Here is a 16,922-nt window from a genome sequence, read left to right on the forward strand (position 1 = left end):
TAAATAAATAGATAACAATTCTGAAATTTCCTTTCTAATTCCTATTACAATTCCTATTTTGCCACAGTTTTAATTACAATTCCGCTGAAGCTGTACGAAACTGTTTTTTAAAAATTTGATCAACCATGCGTTCGCGCCTGTCCATAGGCTCGCGCATGTTATATCAGTCGGTAGTCATTAAGAAACACTTCCTTCCATCCGATTCGTGGAGGGGCGAGGCCGTTAGACGCTTTGGGATTTAATGTAAAAGCAACATGATGGCCGTCACGTTGTTATGACAAGGGATACGTCAAATTTTTAACGTTTAAAACAGACTGGACCGGCGCTCATCATATCTGCCGATTTAATTTCGGTATTTAAACATCGTTCCTGCATCCTTTCATGTACACTCAAACAATAAAAATGCCGGTCCAGAAGGATTCGAACATTGTGAAAATTGCTGTGACAATGCAGTCACAAATGACGGACCAAGTACCACAACTTATTGAATTTAATCAAAAACATCCGTTGACTGGAATTATTCAGGTAATTAGAAGGAAATTTACACTTGCTATATTGTAAAAATCGAATTGTTACAATCTTTTTACGTTTACTTTGAATGATAGTCGTCTACCAAAGAATAATAAAATTATTAATTATTGAACAAAAATTATCATCAATATCTTGATTCAATTTTTTCTCAGGAACTATGCAATGGTTGGGGTCTATCTGATCCTGAATCATATTCATTGCAATTTACTGAAAATAACAATCAAAATTATATCACCGAGAAGAATCGCAATGAGGTGAAGAATGGCAGTATCCTGAAATTAGAATTTTCTCCTTCCAAAACAGCTAGTGATATTCTGGTTAAGCTTAACAATGGAACTCTAGCAGAAAAAACTGCAGCTTTGCAAAAGTTGATTACACTCAGTACAGATATGACATTTGCATTCGAATTCATTAATAAGCAAGGACTAGCTTTAATTATATCACAGGTAATCAAGGTTTTAATAATCATTAACATTGTTCTAAATGCTGTGCTTTAAATTATCTTCTATTTTATACATTTCTTTTACAGGTGGAAGGAGAGAAGTATAAAAGCACTGCACTAGCATATTCACTTCAGTCATTTGTCGAACTCATGGATCATGGAATTGTTTCGTGGGATATATTAGAAACTCCTTTTATTAATAAAGTAGCAAGCTATGTAAACAATCAGGCTACAACTCAAGACATCAGTATTGTTGAAGCTTCGCTTAGTATCCTTGAAAATATAGTACTCAATTCGTCTGGAAAGTATGCACAAGTTGAAAAGGAAGTAACATTTCCCAATTTAGTGATGCATTTGCAAAGTATGAGTCCACAAATACAACAAAATGCAATAGCCTTGATAAATGCCTTGTTCTTAAAAGCTGATTTATCCAAACGTAAGGCAGTTGCAGCAACCCTTCAATCAAAACAAGTTAGAAATGTGTTTTTAACAAACATCATACAGTCAACTGGCCAGGTATAGAATACAAATGCGCTTATCTTTTTTGTAACATGTATACAAACTTTTTATGTAATTAATTGTTTATACAGGTTGGTGCAGAAATGGCACATCAGTTATATGTGTTGCAAACATTAATGTTAAGTTTATGGGAACAACGAATGATGACAAAAATGGATCCCCAAGATCAAGATGCACATGATAAAATTAAAGAGCTTAGGAAAATTGCTTTTGACACTGAAGGAGCGCTTAGCGGGGATGTGACAGCTCGTAAGCAGGGTCTTTATGCCAAAGATTATAAAAAGTTGGGTTTCCAATATGATATTAATCCTGCTTTGGACTTCACTGAAACTCCCCCTGGAATGCTTGCTCTGGATTGCATGATTTATTTTGCACGTAATCATACAGAGGCATATACTAAAGTTGTTTTGGAGAATTCCTGCAGAGCAGATGAACATGAATGTCCATTTGGTAGGACAAGTGTGGAACTTGTTAAATTACTGTGTGAGGTAAGTTTATATGCAACACAAATTAAAATAATTAAACAATAGTTTAAATAAATTAAGCTAATTTATTACTTTGATAGGTGCTACGTATTGGGGAAGCTCCTAGTGAACAAGGTCAATCATATCATCCCATGTTCTTTACTCATGATCATCCGTTTGAAGAGTTTTACTGCGCATGCATAGTTCTTTTAAATAAGACTTGGAAAGAGATGAGAGCTACCACTGAAGATTTTGTAAAAGTATTTTCTGTTGTAAGAGAACAAATCACTAGAGCACTTCAGAGTAAGCCTACAGGGTTGGATAAATTTAAAAACAAGTTACAACAATTGACATACTCAACAATCACTAATCTTTGGCAACAAGAAAGGACTAATAGGGAAGAGGGAGAAAGTCATGCAAGACCAATAGTTGAACTGAGGGAACAAATTACACCTGAAATTGTAGAACTCATTCAACAGCAACGTTTAGGTTTCTTGGTAGAAGGCACTAGATTTATGAAGTATGGCGCTAGAGGACAGAGAATCAAAGATAAATTTTGGTACGTTCGACTATCGCCTAACCATAAAGTATTCCATTATGGAGATTGCGATGAGAAGTCGGTACCAACGATTGATGAGCTTCCTACGAAGTTGGCTGTTGTCGAAATTCGGGGTTTACTCACTGGTAGGGACTGTCCACACATGAAAGATGTACAACGACGGAAAAACACGCATCAATTAGCTTTTTCCTTAATTTTGGATTCTGTGGATGTTTCGAGTTTAGATTTTGTCGCGCCCGATGAACAAGTTTTCGATTACTGGACTGATGGCATTAATGCTTTATTATGTATGTAATAGATCGTCTGCGCACTGTTCTTTGCTTTTTATAGATTTAAAAAGCTAGTATTTATTTACAGGCAATAGAATGACCAGTAAAGAGGCAGAAAACGATTTGGAAACGTTATTATCTATGGACATCAAATTAAGACTTTTAGATGCAGAAGGAATTGATATTCCTCAGGATCCACCTGCTGTTCCTGATCCACCACCAAATTATGACTTCTGTTATGAATTAAAGTGAAAATTTATTCTCGCGTTCAATGTTATTTTAACAATTTGACGCGAATCTATGTAGGTTTAAATATCTGCCATACTTAGGACTATAATCACAATTTTTATACAGCCAATGAATTTGAATGTTTTTTACTAGTATTGTGATTACATAGTACGCATGGTTTTTGATAATATAAATTGAATTGCGTCAGTATATTAATTAAATTATACGAGAAACGCAGTGGTATTTTACCAAAGATATATTTTACATTTTACATATACAAATTATATATAAATCTTTTAAAATTATTTGTATATACGAATTTGATACATTGTTTGTGCGATTATAAAAACTCGTGCCGCTTTTTTAGTAACACTTTTAATGAGTAAACTGTAATCGTAATGGAATATTATTTAAAATCATGTTTAACGTCGTTTACTTTATAAATATTTTGTAAAGATTATTATATATTCGAGAGAGATGTAATAAATTAAGAAGTGTAAGTTAATAAATTATTTATTGAAACTGTTTCATGAATAATATTATAGATAAAAAGTGACAATATTAGCAGCAGTAACAATGTAGATTATGTGCAGGTACATATGTTGTAATTAGTCCAAAAAATAGTATGAATTGTATAATTAATAACATTTCTCATTTTCTACGCGTGCAAAGGCGTTGTAAAATCGTGATCACAATTTACAGGATCTCACATGATATCCTCTGAAAGTATGTGATAACTTTGGGGGTCGTTTGCTTGATGATTCGGTGGACAAAGGAAGAATTCAATAAAATTGAGAACAGGACCTCTACTGAATGGATTCAAGTATCTGCCCTTCTTATCTCTTAAATATGAATATCGTTTATAATTGAACATTTCGTTTGTAGTTAAATTCATACACGCGTGCAATACCTATGCGAAAAAGATATATTATTATAAATATCCGTTAAATCATTAATTTCATATTACGAACTAAATACAGTTATACTTTATATTTACCGAAGTGCATGTTAAAATCCACCCAAGTCCACAGAACACCAAAGCTTCTAGCACACCTAATACGTATAGTAATTGAATTCCTTCAATTGCCATACAGTAGCAAGCAAAATAAATTGTAAAGGAACAATTTATTGCTACACACATAACAAAAAGGAAAAACCACATCCTGGAACAATGAGTCAGTATTTAATTAAAAAGTTACAGGAAAATATATGCAAATACGTGTTTAGTTTAAATAGTACCGATTCCTTAAACCAACACAGTTGTATATAAATGGACAATGATGGTCAAAATATGTAACACATCTATTGCAAATTCTACAGTGCTTCGCCCTCAAAGGTCTGAAACATCTACAACTGTGACACAATCGAGATAGTAAGACATTCCTCTTTTTCCATTTATCAAAATATGGAATCTGCAGAAAATTTTGATTTCATTAAAAATTCTGTGACATTTAATGGTGAGTAATTCTTTAATTACTTGTTTAATGGCCCTGTAATAAGTCTCGCTATTCTGTGGTACATAGCCGGGATCCCTTCTGTTCGCAACAATCCAAGAAATCCACATAACGACATTCCAATAAATAAAACAATAATGACTACCGCGTAGAAGATTCCATGTTAGTGGAATGCATTTTAATAGATACATTGGATATCCCCATAATAAAACAGATATCATAAAGAGCAGTATGGGACCTTTACTGTTTCCAGCTCCACCAAATAATAGCGCCCTTGAAAAAGTATAAATATTAATAAAGTAATGATTATACCGCTATCGATAAAAGGATAATACGAACCAAAGTTCGTTGATGGGTGGAATCCATCTTGCCCGTCGTTTTTGTTCGGCCTGCAGTATCCTTACAATTTCTGAATGTCTGTGACTCTTTGCCAATTGCAATGGTGTTTTCCCATTTTTGTCACGTGGCTCCAATTCAATTTTACTTTTTTCGCATAATATCTTCACGCAACTAACGTTGCCGGAGAGGCACGCTAAATGTAACGGAGTGGAGCCAAAATAATCTGGCTTTTGTAAATCTACACCACTGTAGATAAGTAATCTTATTAACTCTGCGTGGCCTTTGTATGCCGCCCAGTGAAGAGCAGTATCGCCATTTATATCTGTTAAATGTCCCAATGCACCAGATCCCAATAAAAATGCTGCTGTTGCAAATTTTCCAAACATACAAGCAGTCATCAAAGGTGTTAAACCCTTGAAGTCTGCTGCATTCACAGCTACTCCTGCCTTGAAAATGCAAATAATGTAAATTTAAACGAGAAAATTATAACTACATAAACAATAACTTTATTAAGTAACGAACTTTTAATAATAATTGAACTATTGCACTGTGGCCTTTACGACAAGCCCAGTGTATTGGTCTAGGTCCTTGTGTTCCAAGACAAGAAAGGTCGACTGGTCCATTTCTTTCTACTAAGTATCTCATTACCTAATGTATAATAAAAAATATTTACTTTATAGCAGGAAACAGTATATATTCAATTAATAAAAATATAGAAACTGACTTCCATGTTTCCATCCAAAGCAGCCCAATGGGCAGGGGTATATCCCCATTCATCTCTTGCACTTAATACACTCAAACCATTCTTCTCTACTAATTCATCGACAGCTCCAATTTCACTGAAATTATGTCCCATAATTTTCATTATATTAATCATTTGATTCATAAGAGAAGCAAGGTCTAGAAGCAAATAATCTTACCCGGATCTAAGTAGTTCAAAGATTCTTTTAGTTTCATCGGATGGTGTTTGTCCCGATGCATGTTCATCTGCATAAATATTGTCATCTGGACCATTCCTTGTCTGTAATTCAGTGCCCTTCGATGATCCATGACTCTGATGAGCAGTGCTAGAAATTGGAGTATTCGGTAGATGCCCGACCATGTCGGGATCGGGACTTAGTTCCCATACGGATCTCGCTGCGCCGGGCCCTGTTACAGGGCTCACAGGATACACCTAAAAAGGTAAAAAATAATTAAAATCAAATTACAAACACTTTTAAACGTCAACATTTCATTTGACTTCAAAATCCAGTAATTATACAGTACTCGTTCATCCAGCCAAAAATTTGAAATTTGGCGGCAGTTTCGTAGGTACCATTTTTGTATTTGTACAGCCGAATTCCCCGTAATTTGTATTTAACAGTATACGAGTTTTAGTTCCGATATTATGATTTATATTGGATGTCAGCAATTTTCTATCAATTTACCTTGCAAAGCGTTGCGAGTTCCGTATTTGCACGTTCGTGTTCGGAAGGTGTCCTGAAGGATGCGCCCTGTGTAGAGGTTGATCCACCTTCCGGAACGGTTAGTCACAAGGAAACGTTTGGTCCAACCATTTTTTCCGATTCTTTTCTCTTGGCACACCTTTTCCTTCACCGTGAATTAGATTGCAGAGTAATAGCCTAGTTACTGGACAACGTAACGAGTCACGACAAACAACGTCCGCATTTCCGAATGAGACTAACTATCGTTATTTGGCATTGCGCATTCAAATCAATACCGTGGTTGAATGAACGCCTGCGTACTGAAATCGTGTGACATACAAAAACCATTGATAGTTACGATCACTTTTAAGAAAATATTACACCAAGTATTACAATGTTATACGATAGTATCACATATAGGAAAATATTGGAAAATATTGATACGTCTTATTAACGACCCTTGAAACTATCTGTAAAGTTGCAATAACTGGTTCAAGTTTTGTATACCTTATCACTTCTCGTGTTTTCAAAATGCATTCTAAATTAAATTCAATCCCTTGTGAATAGATGCACCTTATTTATTAGAAATAGAAATTGTAAAAAGATATAGTGTACGAGTATCGTTATACATAGGAAATTATCTAGGAAATGTGTTCGCAGTATTTTTCGTACACCTATGAAAAACAGAAATTATATTAAGGAAAGAAAGTAGGATGTGAAATTTCATGAATTTAAATAGCATTTACCAACTAGATGGCGCCAATGTGTTCATACACAAAGTGTGGTTTACACTACAAACTTACCGTATTGAAGGATAATTTGTTGTGATGTGTAAAATATTAAGTTTTATTCATTAACGTGATATGGCTCCCACAATTCAAACAAATGGCAGTACAACTGACAGGGACAAACGTACAGCTAGGCCGGCGGAGAAAAGGTAAACTGTTATTTTATGCCATAACCTAAAATTAATGTTAATGCATTGAACTATTTTATAATTATTTTGTTGTTAGGTCCGAGTTAATCTGCAGGGTTAAATATTGCAACACATTGCCGGATATACCATTTGATCCAAAATTTATTACATATCCATTTGAATCCACTAGGTGAGTCTTGAATGTTTATGATTCAATCATTGTTTAAACAATATATAATAGAAGAATATTTACTACAGGTTTATACAATATAATCCAACCTCCTTGGAACGAAATTATAAATATGAAGTATTAACAGAACATGATTTAGGAGTAGAGATAGATCTTATAAATAAAGACACTTATGCTGGAGATGTTAATGCTCAATTGGACCCTGCTGATGAAAAATTACTGGAAGAAGATGTTCTTACTCCACAAGACTCCAAAAGATCCAGACATCATGCTAGGAGTGTTTCTTGGCTTAGGCGTACAGAATACATTTCTACTGAACAAACAAGATTTCAGCCACAAACTGTTGATAAAGTTGAGGCTAAAGTCGGTTATAGTATTAAGAAGAACTTTAAGGAAGAAACATTATACATGGATCGCGAGAGTCAAATAAAAGCTATTGAGAAAACATTTGAAGATAACAAAAAATCAATTGAAAGACATTACAGTAAACCAAACGTGGTACCTGTTGAAATTTTGCCTGTATTTCCAGACTTCAAGGTATTTGTACATTACTTGAAAGCAACATGATACTTAAATCATGTATCTTGTGTTCAGAAAAGATGTATCTTATCTAACAATATCACTGTGTTATTTTCAGCTATGGAAGTATCCTTGTGCTCAAGTCATATTTGATTCAGATCCTGCTCCAACAGGACGTTCTGTGCCAGCTCAAATTGAAGAGATGTCTCAGGCTATGATTCGGTAAATTATCAATTATGTAACCTCATAGTATTTCAATTTATTATTGGTCACAGATACTACAACAGAAGTATTTTTTCAGAGGTGTGATGGATGAAAGCGGTGAACAGTTTGTTGCATACTTTTTGCCATTGGAAGAAACATTGGACAAACGTAGACGAGATTTCACGGCTGGGATTGATTACGCCGATGACGAAGAGTACGAATACAAAATGGCCAGGGAATATAATTGGAATGTTAAAAGTAAAGCTTCCAAAGGATACGAGGAAAATTATTTCCTTGTTATACGACAAGATGGCGTATATTATAACGAGCTTGAAACGCGTGTGCGCCTTAGTAAACGTCGTCAAAAAGCTGGACAACAGCCAAACAATACGAGATTAATTGTCAGACACAGACCACTTAATGCTAATGAGTTTAAGATGCAAAGATACAGAGAGAAACAATTGGAACCGCCTGGAGAAGAAGATGAAGAGGAAGAAGAGGAGGAAGAAGAGGAGGAAGACGAAGAACCACAGCAAGAAGCTGAGAAAGCAGATGACAAAGGTCAGTAGTATAATACTATAAGTTTTAGTAATTCGTAACAATTTAGAGATGACCAAAGTTTCTCATTATTTTAAAAGGATCCGAGAATGAAGCTGGATCCAGAGCATCGTCCAGAGCGTCTTCTCGAGCGTCCAGCAGAAAATCCAGATCTCGTTCGAAGTCTGCATCCAGATCAAAGTCTCGATCTCGATCGCCGTCGAAATCCAGATCTGCTTCTCATTCACGCTCTGAATCACGATCACCATCTAGGTCACGTAGTAAATCAAGGTCGAGATCGGGTACACCACAGTCAAGAAACTCTTCTAAATCGAGGTCCAGATCAAAATCAGCCTCTAGATCTCGTTCTAGAACTCCCGCGAAATCTCGATCTGGAACTCCATCGAGTACAAAATCTAGATCGAAGTCAAGATCTCGGTCAAGATCAAGATCAGTATCGAGATCCAGATCCAGATCCAGATCAAGATCGAGGTCCAGGTCGAGATCAAGATCAAGATCGAGATCGAGATCGGGTAGTGGTAGTGGCAGTGGGTCTGGTAGCGGCAGCGGTGAAAGTGGTTCCGACAGTGAATAAATATTAGAAGACTTTTTAAGAAAAAAAAAAAATAGGAATGAATCTTTTTAAGGCTACAATTGGATTGTTATTATCCTGAAAATATTTGACGATTATATGTATATAACGATTATCATGAATGTACGATTTATATTGATATAATTAAAAAGTTTAAAAAATACACTATCACGAGAGTTCATAATCGTTTAAGAAAATACGTAATGTATAAATTGAGAATATTTTGTTATGCGATGAGAAGAATAATATTGCGAATAATCAGGAATGTTATTAAAATAATTGCCAGTCGAATGTCTCCACGTTACATGTTACTGTTCGACAGCCAAGTACAACGGGTTGCCTGCTCGAAGGGTTTCATCTATTTGGATATACAGATTGTTTTTTACTGGGTCGATAACTTGCGAAAAATTCATCATACTCGTAGCCCTCTGGTGGTCATTGTAGTTAAGAAGGTGTCGCCACATCACAGATCACCTGCAAGCTTGCTTTAAATAGCATTTCGTCATCTACAGGACGTAACTGAATTATATTCTGTTGTGTCACGCATGGTAGTTTACTAATCGTGAAAGTATCGGTCGTTTAGAATTTACAACGATATCGAATTGGGAATGTAAGGACTTTTATGAAACGTACGAGGTAAGTTAAATTGACACGTATGAAATACGACATCTCTCGACATTCGACGGTGTTTCCGAAACGTTCGAATCTTATTACGTGCTACAAAAACATTGACCCTGACTTAACGTTGTATTATTGTGTATGCATATGTAGCTGTGATGCATGTTACTACGATGCTACGTAAACAGTATGATAAAACGTAAATGAAAACAACGCAAAGGGAACTGTGTAGCGTATATTTTCTATTAAGAAATTCTAATAATTGTGAAACGTTCGAATAAATAAACAGGTTGAAATTTAATATGCTGTGCAATATTATTGTTAGATGGCACCTAAAAACAAGGAAAACAATTCTTCATCGAATAAGAAAAAGCGGCAGATTTCAGAGGAAGAGGATGATGAAGATTATAGAAGAAGAAGGGATAGAAATAATCAGGTAAACAATGATAAATAAATTAAACTTACATCCTGTAACATTATATACCATTTTATGTAAATTTATGGTACTCTTATAGGCTGTAAAACGTTCTAGAGTTAAAAGTAAATTACGTACTCAGCAGACTTTAGAACGTGTGAATCAATTGAAGACAGAAAATGAGTTGCTTGAAGAAAAAATCAAGATGCTTACCAAAGAACTTGGATTTTTGAAAGATCTTTTCCTTGCACATGCAGGTATGTGTACGTACCTCTTTACATGTCATTTTTCATTACACACACATATACACATTTATGATATTTATTATTTCAGGATCAAGTCAACATTCTATCAACTTTCAAGATTTAGACTTAAATGCCCTTTTGGCTGATGATTCAAAATCTGAAGATCAGGGGAAGAAAGGATCTAAACTATAGATCACAATAAGTTCCACGTAAAGAAATAACGTGGTACTGATACAATTTGAGATGAAGATGTGCTTTGGTTCGTCTAATTCTGTCAACAAAGTAGATATCTTGGAAGGATATCTACTTTTAATTGATTTGTAAGAACCTTGAGGTGTATGGAGTTTGTATGCATGCATCTCATTACAATTGAAAATTGACCAACATTAAAATTTGGGACACTGTACATCAGAGTGTACAAAATTGAAAATATGAATGACTATTAAAATATAACTGTGAACAAAGTCACACTGACGATTTAAATATTGAAAAATGTAAATTTTGTAAATATTCTGATCAGAGAAAGGAATAGAATGGTATATAAGAAGGAAATATATATTTGAGAGTATTTAGTATATTGAACACTTCAATGACAAAAATATCTTGATCAAAAGTAAATACAGTTTAGGTAAATACTGCCACCATTCTCTGTTACATTCATTGATACAATACCATTTGTTATAATTGTTGATAACAGCTTTGCTCGAATCATTCCAATTTAGGTTTTCTTTTAGATGTTTTTATGTTATTATCAGTCTACACAGATATTAAGATGAAATGCAATAAACATGTACATTCTATACAGTTACAAGAGTAGTGAGAAATGTATGTTACTAAATTATATATTTATAAATGACCAAGAGAATTTTTAAATTAAATAAACTAAATGACATGTAAGTAAATACATACAGTAGTAACTAAAAAATAATGTCAAGTTTTTTCTTCCTAAAAACGCATTAGCCATTTTCAGGTCACTGATGTCACTTTTAACATTTACTTTAAAACGAGTATGTATTGAAATTGTATCTATTTCGGAGTAAGTAACAGACGTAATTGTTTACTACAATTTTTATCCGCAAGTCACATCAAATGCTCGCGCTAAAAGTACAATACGCAGAATTTCGATTCTTGCTGAATCTAAGTCATGAATTGTCGATAACGACGAGCACGATATCGAAATGGTACGGGGGTTCCCAGTATCTTGAATTTCTGTTTAAAGTAAACAATAAGTAGCGTCATTAGAATACAAGACTCAAATATGGGGAAAACAACGAAAGTAGTTGTTTGTGGAATGAAAGGCGTAGGGAAAACAGCTTTATTAGAACAGCTTATTTACGGAAGCATCAACACTAAAACAGTAAGAATTAAGGTTATGTTCATTTAAAATCGTTTGACAAGAAAGCGCATATATATGTTATTAATACATAACAACCTTTAGAACTATATTTACCTTGCTATTACGTATAAAATTTACGTTATGCTACGTACGTTCTTCATACGAATTAATCTTTATGATACAACAGGAAATTCATCCAACAATTGAGGACATATACATTGCTAATATAGAAACCGATCGCGGTACTAAAGAAAAAGTACGCTTTTATGACACAGCTGGATTAGAATCTCTGCAGAATAATGCAAACAATCAGCAACTGCCACGGCATTACCTTGGTTTTGCGGATGGTTATGTCCTCGTATACGATACTGCGAAACCCGAATCCTTGGATGTGCTCTTTCCATTGAAAAAGGACATTGACCGTAATAAGGATAAAAAAGAGATAACTGTAATCGTTGTGGGTAATCGAACCAAAGCCGAAGAAGATTCCCAGAGTTTAGAGAATACGGCTAGCAAAGCAGCAAATTGGTGCACTAGAGAGAAACTTAAACATTATGAATTAAATGTTATGGACAGACCTAGCTTGTTCGAAGCATTCGTTCATCTATCTTCCAGACTGAATCCTCCCACGAATAAGAGTACTTTCCCCCAGCTGAGTATGGGTAGAAAGAACGTGAAAGTGGAAGCACCTTAATTATATTTATTTATTATCAACAATTTGAGCCTACCTATGTCAATGGTAATCTTCTTCTTGTCATTGACATTGGTCCCTTTTGTTCAGTACATTGTACGACAAAAAACTAAGCGTACAAGTGATAACTTAACATGTACTTAAAATATTGACTTGCTTGAGTGCTCAACTTATGCATCTTTTGTTCCTCTTCTGTACTTAAAATATTTTTTACTAAACACGAACGGAGATCAATGAAACAGATAAATACAAACGTGTAAAAATATATCAACAACGGTGACGCGTTGGTTTCACCATTCTAACGGTTTCGTTAATTGCCGCAAGCAAATGGTCGTCCCGAGCGCATGATCCCATATCCTGCTGCTGATACCGAAACCTGGGGAACCGATTGTTAGCCAGTAAGAAACTCGTTCGACGTATTTAAAGGCGAAAGATATGTTACCCAATTCGTGATGCAAGAAATGATGATAATTGTGATTCCTTTTCATGGTGTAGAGGTAACTGCCGGCCCTCGGCGCGCCGTGATGTAAATAGTAATGAATTAAATCGTAACATATGTATCCTGCGAACGAAACTAACTTATAGTAAACAGTAATTTATGTTAGATGTAAGCACGTCGATCAGAAGTACCTGTTGTAGTACCAGCTGCAAGAAAATAAACTACTGTCTGAGGAAATGATACTTCATAGAGGTCCAATAACAACTTGGCTATCAATAAACCAGGCGCAGGAGGGAAAACCAATCTCCTGTTGTCGAAGGGAGCCTTCGGAAATATATGAAAGGGTAACCGATTAATTGGTACATATCATTACACCGCCTTCGAGATTATTCTCGTTTCTGTTTCAATTATAAAATAAACTGTTTCTTTCTTTTTTCTCAATCGAATAAAATCTTCGTTGCAATATCCTTCACGGATTGAAAAGGTAAGTTCGTGAACGCATCTGACCCGTTGCCTAAACGCTTGCTCGTTGTTTTACAGACCATTTACCTTGTGATGAACCCCGTGAAGTAAAAAGTGCGCAGTGATAAGTAGCTTCGACGTGGCTGGCGGTTTGAAATGAAAAACTTTGCGGTGAAGCACGTACTCTAATAGGGTCCATAGCAATATCCCTGACATGTACGAGACCAGAATTTCGAATAGCCTGTGCCCTGAAAGTTTCAAATATCGATTTGCGCTGTCTCCGTCTGGACAACCGGTCATCCCAACGTGTTATCGGTATTGCAACTATCTTTATCAAAGTCGTTAGTTCTGTCGCCGAGCTCACGTTGAGATTATTTCTGTAAGAGGACGCGGCCCTCGTACCGGAAGTCCTTGCCAAGAACTCCGTGACGTCTCGACGATCGTCTAACGTTAGCTCGATACGTTCAAGATCGGATATAAATTCAGAGATCGGACGTTTGCGGACGAGGCGCAAAGCCACGCGGGAATAATGAAAAGTAATTACCAGTATAATGGCCGGCATTGGTCACGAATCCTATGTAAATGAAGTAAACGGCCACCGGGACCCATACAATCGGTACCAGGTACCACGGAGTGATCGTTAAAGTTTCCAAGATGTTCGACTTGAACATCCGAATGTCACGGTTCACCGGGAGATTCACCCAATCCCAGTATTTGTCAGCCAAGCCTCCTACTTGACGAACTATAGGTTGGTTCCAATCAATGAGATCCTATTAAACCGTCACACATCAGTCACAGTCGCCGTACATTCGCACGGCGGAAGAGCCATCGACAATGTTCGGTGTACCGGAGGACGTTCCCTTTTCGTTTGGAGAATCGTCGGATCGACACGCGTTACCTGAAACCCTGATATCGTTCGTCTCCCTTTTTCTTTATACAACGAAGATACGGCATTGTCGCTACTGTTAGTATCGATACTATTATTATGTCGTAGGGGCTGTTTCGTTACAATGATCGCAAACGACGAAAAGAAATGAACCGAGCGTTAGTTTCTCGCAAAAAACAGAGACGGACAACGATAAAGAGATAGCCGAGATAGCCGCTCCATTGATTCCCGGAAACTAAGGCAAGTCGATTCCTCCAAACCGATCTTCGATTAACCGTGAAAAATGAGGTTTATCTGGTGTACACCCCTTACGAGACAAGGAACATTTATCGAGGATTTACGCGAAATCCAGGCTTACGACGATAGAAATATGTTATTGGACTAACCGAGCAAACAGAAAAATTATCGGGAAACCCTCGAGGAGTAGATAGCTGAAGGAACGGCTAGAGGCCGGACTGACGGCGCGATAACGCGAGGCCTTCTACGCGAAAGCCGTCAATTAAAGAACACGGAATATGAAAATAAAAATTTGCAATTCTTATCTGCGCGCCGTGGATGTTTATTTAATGAAACGTTTACTCCGGAAGGATAGTACCCACGGATAAGAGAAGACTCGGTGACGTAACATAATCGAAATTTTGGATCCGGCGTCGTCGTTGGGACTCGAGCAATTTTTTATTCTCAGCTCTCGATTACACGGCGGAACGTGCCGCGATCAAATGCGATCTCGTTGACCGATCCAATGATCCACTACTAACCCAGATCCTCTGGCGTTCATTGATAAAAGTACTTTCGTTCAACGTTCTGCACGTTTACGTCGTGCCTGACGGGAGAATCTACGCGCCATGAGATTTCGAAACTAACGAAAAGAACAGGTGAATCAAGCTCGAAACTCGAACGAGACACAAGTCACCGCTAATCAAATCGAATTGCCACGATTCGCTCGACCGAACCATGATTATTTGGAAACGTTCCTATGTTATAAACAATTGAATATCACATTCGATTCGTCGAACCTGCTAACGCCGGAAATCTATCGAACGACGCTCAAGGAAGTTGAAAACCTGATAGGCGTCGATCGGCGAAACGCAGCAGATCTCGTCGACCACGTTGCGCGAAACGGTACTCGAGAAAGTCCGCGAGCCTATTCGACCTTCGGAGATGGAGGATCCTCCAAACGACAAGAGGAAGTTCCTCGATCGGACTCACTTCGAGCTCCTGGTACTTCTGCTCGTGCACCGTATAGTCCTCCAGCAGGTGCCGGGCGGCCCTCGAGTGCGAGATCTCGTCGAAGGGCTTGTCCAGGCTCCTGTTCTCGTAATGCCAGAGCGTCTTCCTGCCGCCAGGATGGTAGTGCAGGAACTCGCGTATGTCGTACGCCCGGTTCCGATACTTCACCAGGAACGCGTCTTCGTCTCGTTTCTCCATGGCGGCCGCGGTTCTCCAGGCGACGCACTCACTGTATCCCGGATCAGTGGCCGATCGTTGTCAGAAGCGAAATCGCGATGGAACGTGCTAGCGAGTGCCTTTGAAACGGCGCTTTAACGTAGCCCGGCTTCGAATCTGTTGATAAGATTTCTGCTGTGCGGCCGAGTACTATGCGAATGGTCGGACGGATTGTATCACCTTTCGCGTTATCTACGGTGATAAATACGTGCCTATACTCTGACGCCATCCCCGAACCTATTTCTCTCTCGTCACTTTCCTCCGAGCTCGTTCATCGGGAAACCGTCGGGGATCCTCCGTCCGACCGGACACTCGGGACCATTCCCGTTCCTCTTTGCGCCATCCGGTCACTGAAACTTTCCCGGCCCGCGTTCGCCGCGAATATTCTATCGTGATAGACAGCCGCGCGCCGTGTCGTACAATGTTACGTAGCGGTGCCTCGCGGGCGACTCGCGTCGGCCGAAGATAAGGGAAATCGGGATGACGAGGTGCCAGGGGACCCGGGGAACACCGTTCCGTCACCGGTTCGGAGCTCCGTATTTGTGTTTGATGATCGGTACACCGGTATTTGCCGAAGGAAGGGCCGCGCCGTTGGTCCTAACGTCCGTTCGCCATGTTCCGTGAGCCCCGTGCCAGCCGCGCTTCACCGACGGGACATCTATCGCGACTGCCGATTTATCTCGGACCCCTTCTTCCGACGAATGATACGAGCAACAGGTGCTAACCGCTACCTTTGTCACCGATAACGTCTGTTCTCCGTGTCACTTCCGCGTGTCGGACTTTCAAGGATGCTCATCGCGTTCGGAAAGCGTGGGACCGATGGTTTTCGAGTAGAACCGTTGAACGAGTCCGTGACGCTAGGTGTAACGATATTAGTAATTATCCGATACCAATGCTAATAGTGATATTGATAATACTAATGCTGCTTTCTAACGTTGCCAGGTTTCCTTCGTCCGAGAGCGGTGCACGTTCTTCGAAGCGGCTGGCTTCGATCGGAAGGATCGGTCGCCGAAAAGTCGAGGACCGATAGCACCGCGCGCTTCGCAGCGGTAGAATATTCTACTGGAACACGACGGCGACGGATGCGCTACGAAAACAATAGCGCAACGATTGCGTCGACGGTGTTATTTAGACAATTGGCGGTGCACGAGGACGCACGTGTCAGCGGCTGACCGTTGGACGCGTCTAGAGCGGGGT

General features: G+C 38.1%; 6 protein-coding genes across 8 annotated transcripts; 4 read left to right on the forward strand and 2 right to left on the reverse strand.

Moving 5' to 3' along the window:
• The first annotated feature begins 177 nt into the window (after positions 1 to 177).
• Positions 178 to 3,392, forward strand: Ced-12 (engulfment and cell motility Ced-12). Its single transcript, XM_031989459.2, has 6 exons — positions 178 to 525; positions 684 to 977; positions 1,061 to 1,489; positions 1,564 to 1,980; positions 2,058 to 2,802; positions 2,873 to 3,392. The coding sequence occupies exons 1-6, from the start codon at positions 382 to 384 to the stop codon at positions 3,034 to 3,036; spliced, it is 2,193 nt and encodes a 730-aa protein (XP_031845319.1). The 5' UTR covers positions 178 to 381; the 3' UTR covers positions 3,037 to 3,392.
• A 117-nt stretch (positions 3,393 to 3,509) lies between these two features.
• Positions 3,510 to 6,919, reverse strand: Patsas (palmitoyltransferase Patsas). The gene is made up of 10 exons (XM_031989460.2): positions 6,737 to 6,919; positions 6,233 to 6,549; positions 5,726 to 5,979; positions 5,530 to 5,644; positions 5,328 to 5,453; positions 4,806 to 5,251; positions 4,490 to 4,739; positions 4,252 to 4,424; positions 4,010 to 4,175; positions 3,510 to 3,922 (listed from the first exon to the last, which is right to left on the reverse strand). Exons 3-10 carry the CDS (start codon positions 5,905 to 5,907, stop codon positions 3,719 to 3,721), a joined length of 1,662 nt encoding a protein of 553 aa, XP_031845320.1. The 5' UTR covers positions 5,908 to 5,979; positions 6,233 to 6,549; positions 6,737 to 6,919; the 3' UTR covers positions 3,510 to 3,718.
• Positions 6,920 to 6,982: 63 nt separating this feature from the next.
• atms (RNA polymerase II-associated factor 1-like protein antimeros) lies at positions 6,983 to 9,347 on the forward strand. Its single transcript, XM_031989168.2, has 6 exons — positions 6,983 to 7,166; positions 7,243 to 7,335; positions 7,404 to 7,872; positions 7,973 to 8,076; positions 8,156 to 8,619; positions 8,697 to 9,347. The coding sequence occupies exons 1-6, from the start codon at positions 7,093 to 7,095 to the stop codon at positions 9,188 to 9,190; spliced, it is 1,698 nt and encodes a 565-aa protein (XP_031845028.2). The 5' UTR covers positions 6,983 to 7,092; the 3' UTR covers positions 9,191 to 9,347.
• A 282-nt stretch (positions 9,348 to 9,629) lies between these two features.
• Positions 9,630 to 11,393, forward strand: Irbp18 (Inverted repeat binding protein 18 kDa). Of its 2 annotated transcripts, none has more exons than XM_031989581.2 (4): positions 9,630 to 9,823; positions 10,131 to 10,241; positions 10,321 to 10,477; positions 10,554 to 11,393. In XM_031989581.2, exons 2-4 carry the CDS (start codon positions 10,131 to 10,133, stop codon positions 10,655 to 10,657), a joined length of 372 nt encoding a protein of 123 aa, XP_031845441.1. In that variant the 5' UTR covers positions 9,630 to 9,823; the 3' UTR covers positions 10,658 to 11,393. The 2 variants fall into 2 exon arrangements, with proteins under 2 accessions (XP_031845441.1, XP_031845442.1); XM_031989582.2 differs by lacking the exon at positions 9,630 to 9,823 and adding an exon at positions 9,909 to 10,033.
• Fa2h (Fatty acid 2-hydroxylase) lies at positions 11,189 to 16,769 on the reverse strand. 2 transcript variants are annotated; one of them, XM_031989580.2, is made up of 6 exons: positions 15,489 to 16,766; positions 13,938 to 14,163; positions 13,481 to 13,641; positions 13,123 to 13,255; positions 12,935 to 13,054; positions 11,189 to 12,868 (listed from the first exon to the last, which is right to left on the reverse strand). In XM_031989580.2, the coding sequence occupies exons 1-6, from the start codon at positions 15,705 to 15,707 to the stop codon at positions 12,783 to 12,785; spliced, it is 945 nt and encodes a 314-aa protein (XP_031845440.1). In that variant the 5' UTR covers positions 15,708 to 16,766; the 3' UTR covers positions 11,189 to 12,782. The 2 variants fall into 2 exon arrangements, with proteins under 2 accessions (XP_031845440.1, XP_031845439.1); XM_031989579.2 differs by having other exon boundaries at positions 11,189 to 13,054; positions 15,489 to 16,769.
• kappaB-Ras (NFKB inhibitor interacting Ras like 1) lies at positions 11,673 to 13,372 on the forward strand. Its single transcript, XM_031989583.2, has 2 exons — positions 11,673 to 11,822; positions 11,989 to 13,372. Exons 1-2 carry the CDS (start codon positions 11,724 to 11,726, stop codon positions 12,493 to 12,495), a joined length of 606 nt encoding a protein of 201 aa, XP_031845443.1. The 5' UTR covers positions 11,673 to 11,723; the 3' UTR covers positions 12,496 to 13,372.
• Positions 16,770 to 16,922: the final 153 nt, after the last annotated feature.

Source organism: Nomia melanderi, chromosome 9 (assembly GCF_051020985.1).
Source record: "Nomia melanderi isolate GNS246 chromosome 9, iyNomMela1, whole genome shotgun sequence".
NCBI classification, from domain to species: Eukaryota; Metazoa; Arthropoda; class Insecta; order Hymenoptera; family Halictidae; genus Nomia; species Nomia melanderi.

Excerpts from the sequence above, each read along its gene's own strand:
- atms (XM_031989168.2), top strand. The coding sequence starts at position 7,093 with ATGGCTCCCACAATTCAAACAAATGGCAGTACAACTGACAGGGACAAA. Across the intron at positions 7,336-7,403 it reads TATCCATTTGAATCCACTAG|GTTTATACAATATAATCCAA; the intron begins GTGAGTCTTGAA and ends TATTTACTACAG. Across the intron at positions 8,077-8,155 it reads ATGTCTCAGGCTATGATTCG|AGGTGTGATGGATGAAAGCG; the intron begins GTAAATTATCAA and ends GTATTTTTTCAG.
- Ced-12 (XM_031989459.2), top strand. The coding sequence starts at position 382 with ATGTACACTCAAACAATAAAAATGCCGGTCCAGAAGGATTCGAACATT. Across the intron at positions 978-1,060 it reads TAGCTTTAATTATATCACAG|GTGGAAGGAGAGAAGTATAA; the intron begins GTAATCAAGGTT and ends TTTCTTTTACAG. Across the intron at positions 2,803-2,872 it reads TGGCATTAATGCTTTATTAT|GCAATAGAATGACCAGTAAA; the intron begins GTATGTAATAGA and ends ATTTATTTACAG.
- kappaB-Ras (XM_031989583.2), top strand. The coding sequence starts at position 11,724 with ATGGGGAAAACAACGAAAGTAGTTGTTTGTGGAATGAAAGGCGTAGGG. Across the intron at positions 11,823-11,988 it reads GAAGCATCAACACTAAAACA|GAAATTCATCCAACAATTGA; the intron begins GTAAGAATTAAG and ends ATGATACAACAG.
- Patsas (XM_031989460.2), bottom strand. The coding sequence starts at position 5,907 with ATGGTCGGGCATCTACCGAATACTCCAATTTCTAGCACTGCTCATCAG. Across the intron at positions 4,740-4,805 it reads CCACCCATCAACGAACTTTG|GGCGCTATTATTTGGTGGAG; the intron begins GTTCGTATTATC and ends TACTTTTTCAAG. Across the intron at positions 4,425-4,489 it reads ATTACAGGGCCATTAAACAA|ATTCCATATTTTGATAAATG; the intron begins GTAATTAAAGAA and ends AATTTTCTGCAG.
- Fa2h (XM_031989579.2), bottom strand. The coding sequence starts at position 15,707 with ATGGAGAAACGAGACGAAGACGCGTTCCTGGTGAAGTATCGGAACCGG. Across the intron at positions 14,164-15,488 it reads AGAAGTACCAGGAGCTCGAA|GATCTCATTGATTGGAACCA; the intron begins GTGAGTCCGATC and ends ACGGTTTAATAG. Across the intron at positions 13,642-13,937 it reads CAATGCCGGCCATTATACTG|GGCACAGGCTATTCGAAATT; the intron begins GTAATTACTTTT and ends TGAAACTTTCAG.
- Irbp18 (XM_031989581.2), top strand. The coding sequence starts at position 10,131 with ATGGCACCTAAAAACAAGGAAAACAATTCTTCATCGAATAAGAAAAAG. Across the intron at positions 10,242-10,320 it reads GAAGGGATAGAAATAATCAG|GCTGTAAAACGTTCTAGAGT; the intron begins GTAAACAATGAT and ends GTACTCTTATAG. Across the intron at positions 10,478-10,553 it reads TCTTTTCCTTGCACATGCAG|GATCAAGTCAACATTCTATC; the intron begins GTATGTGTACGT and ends TTATTATTTCAG.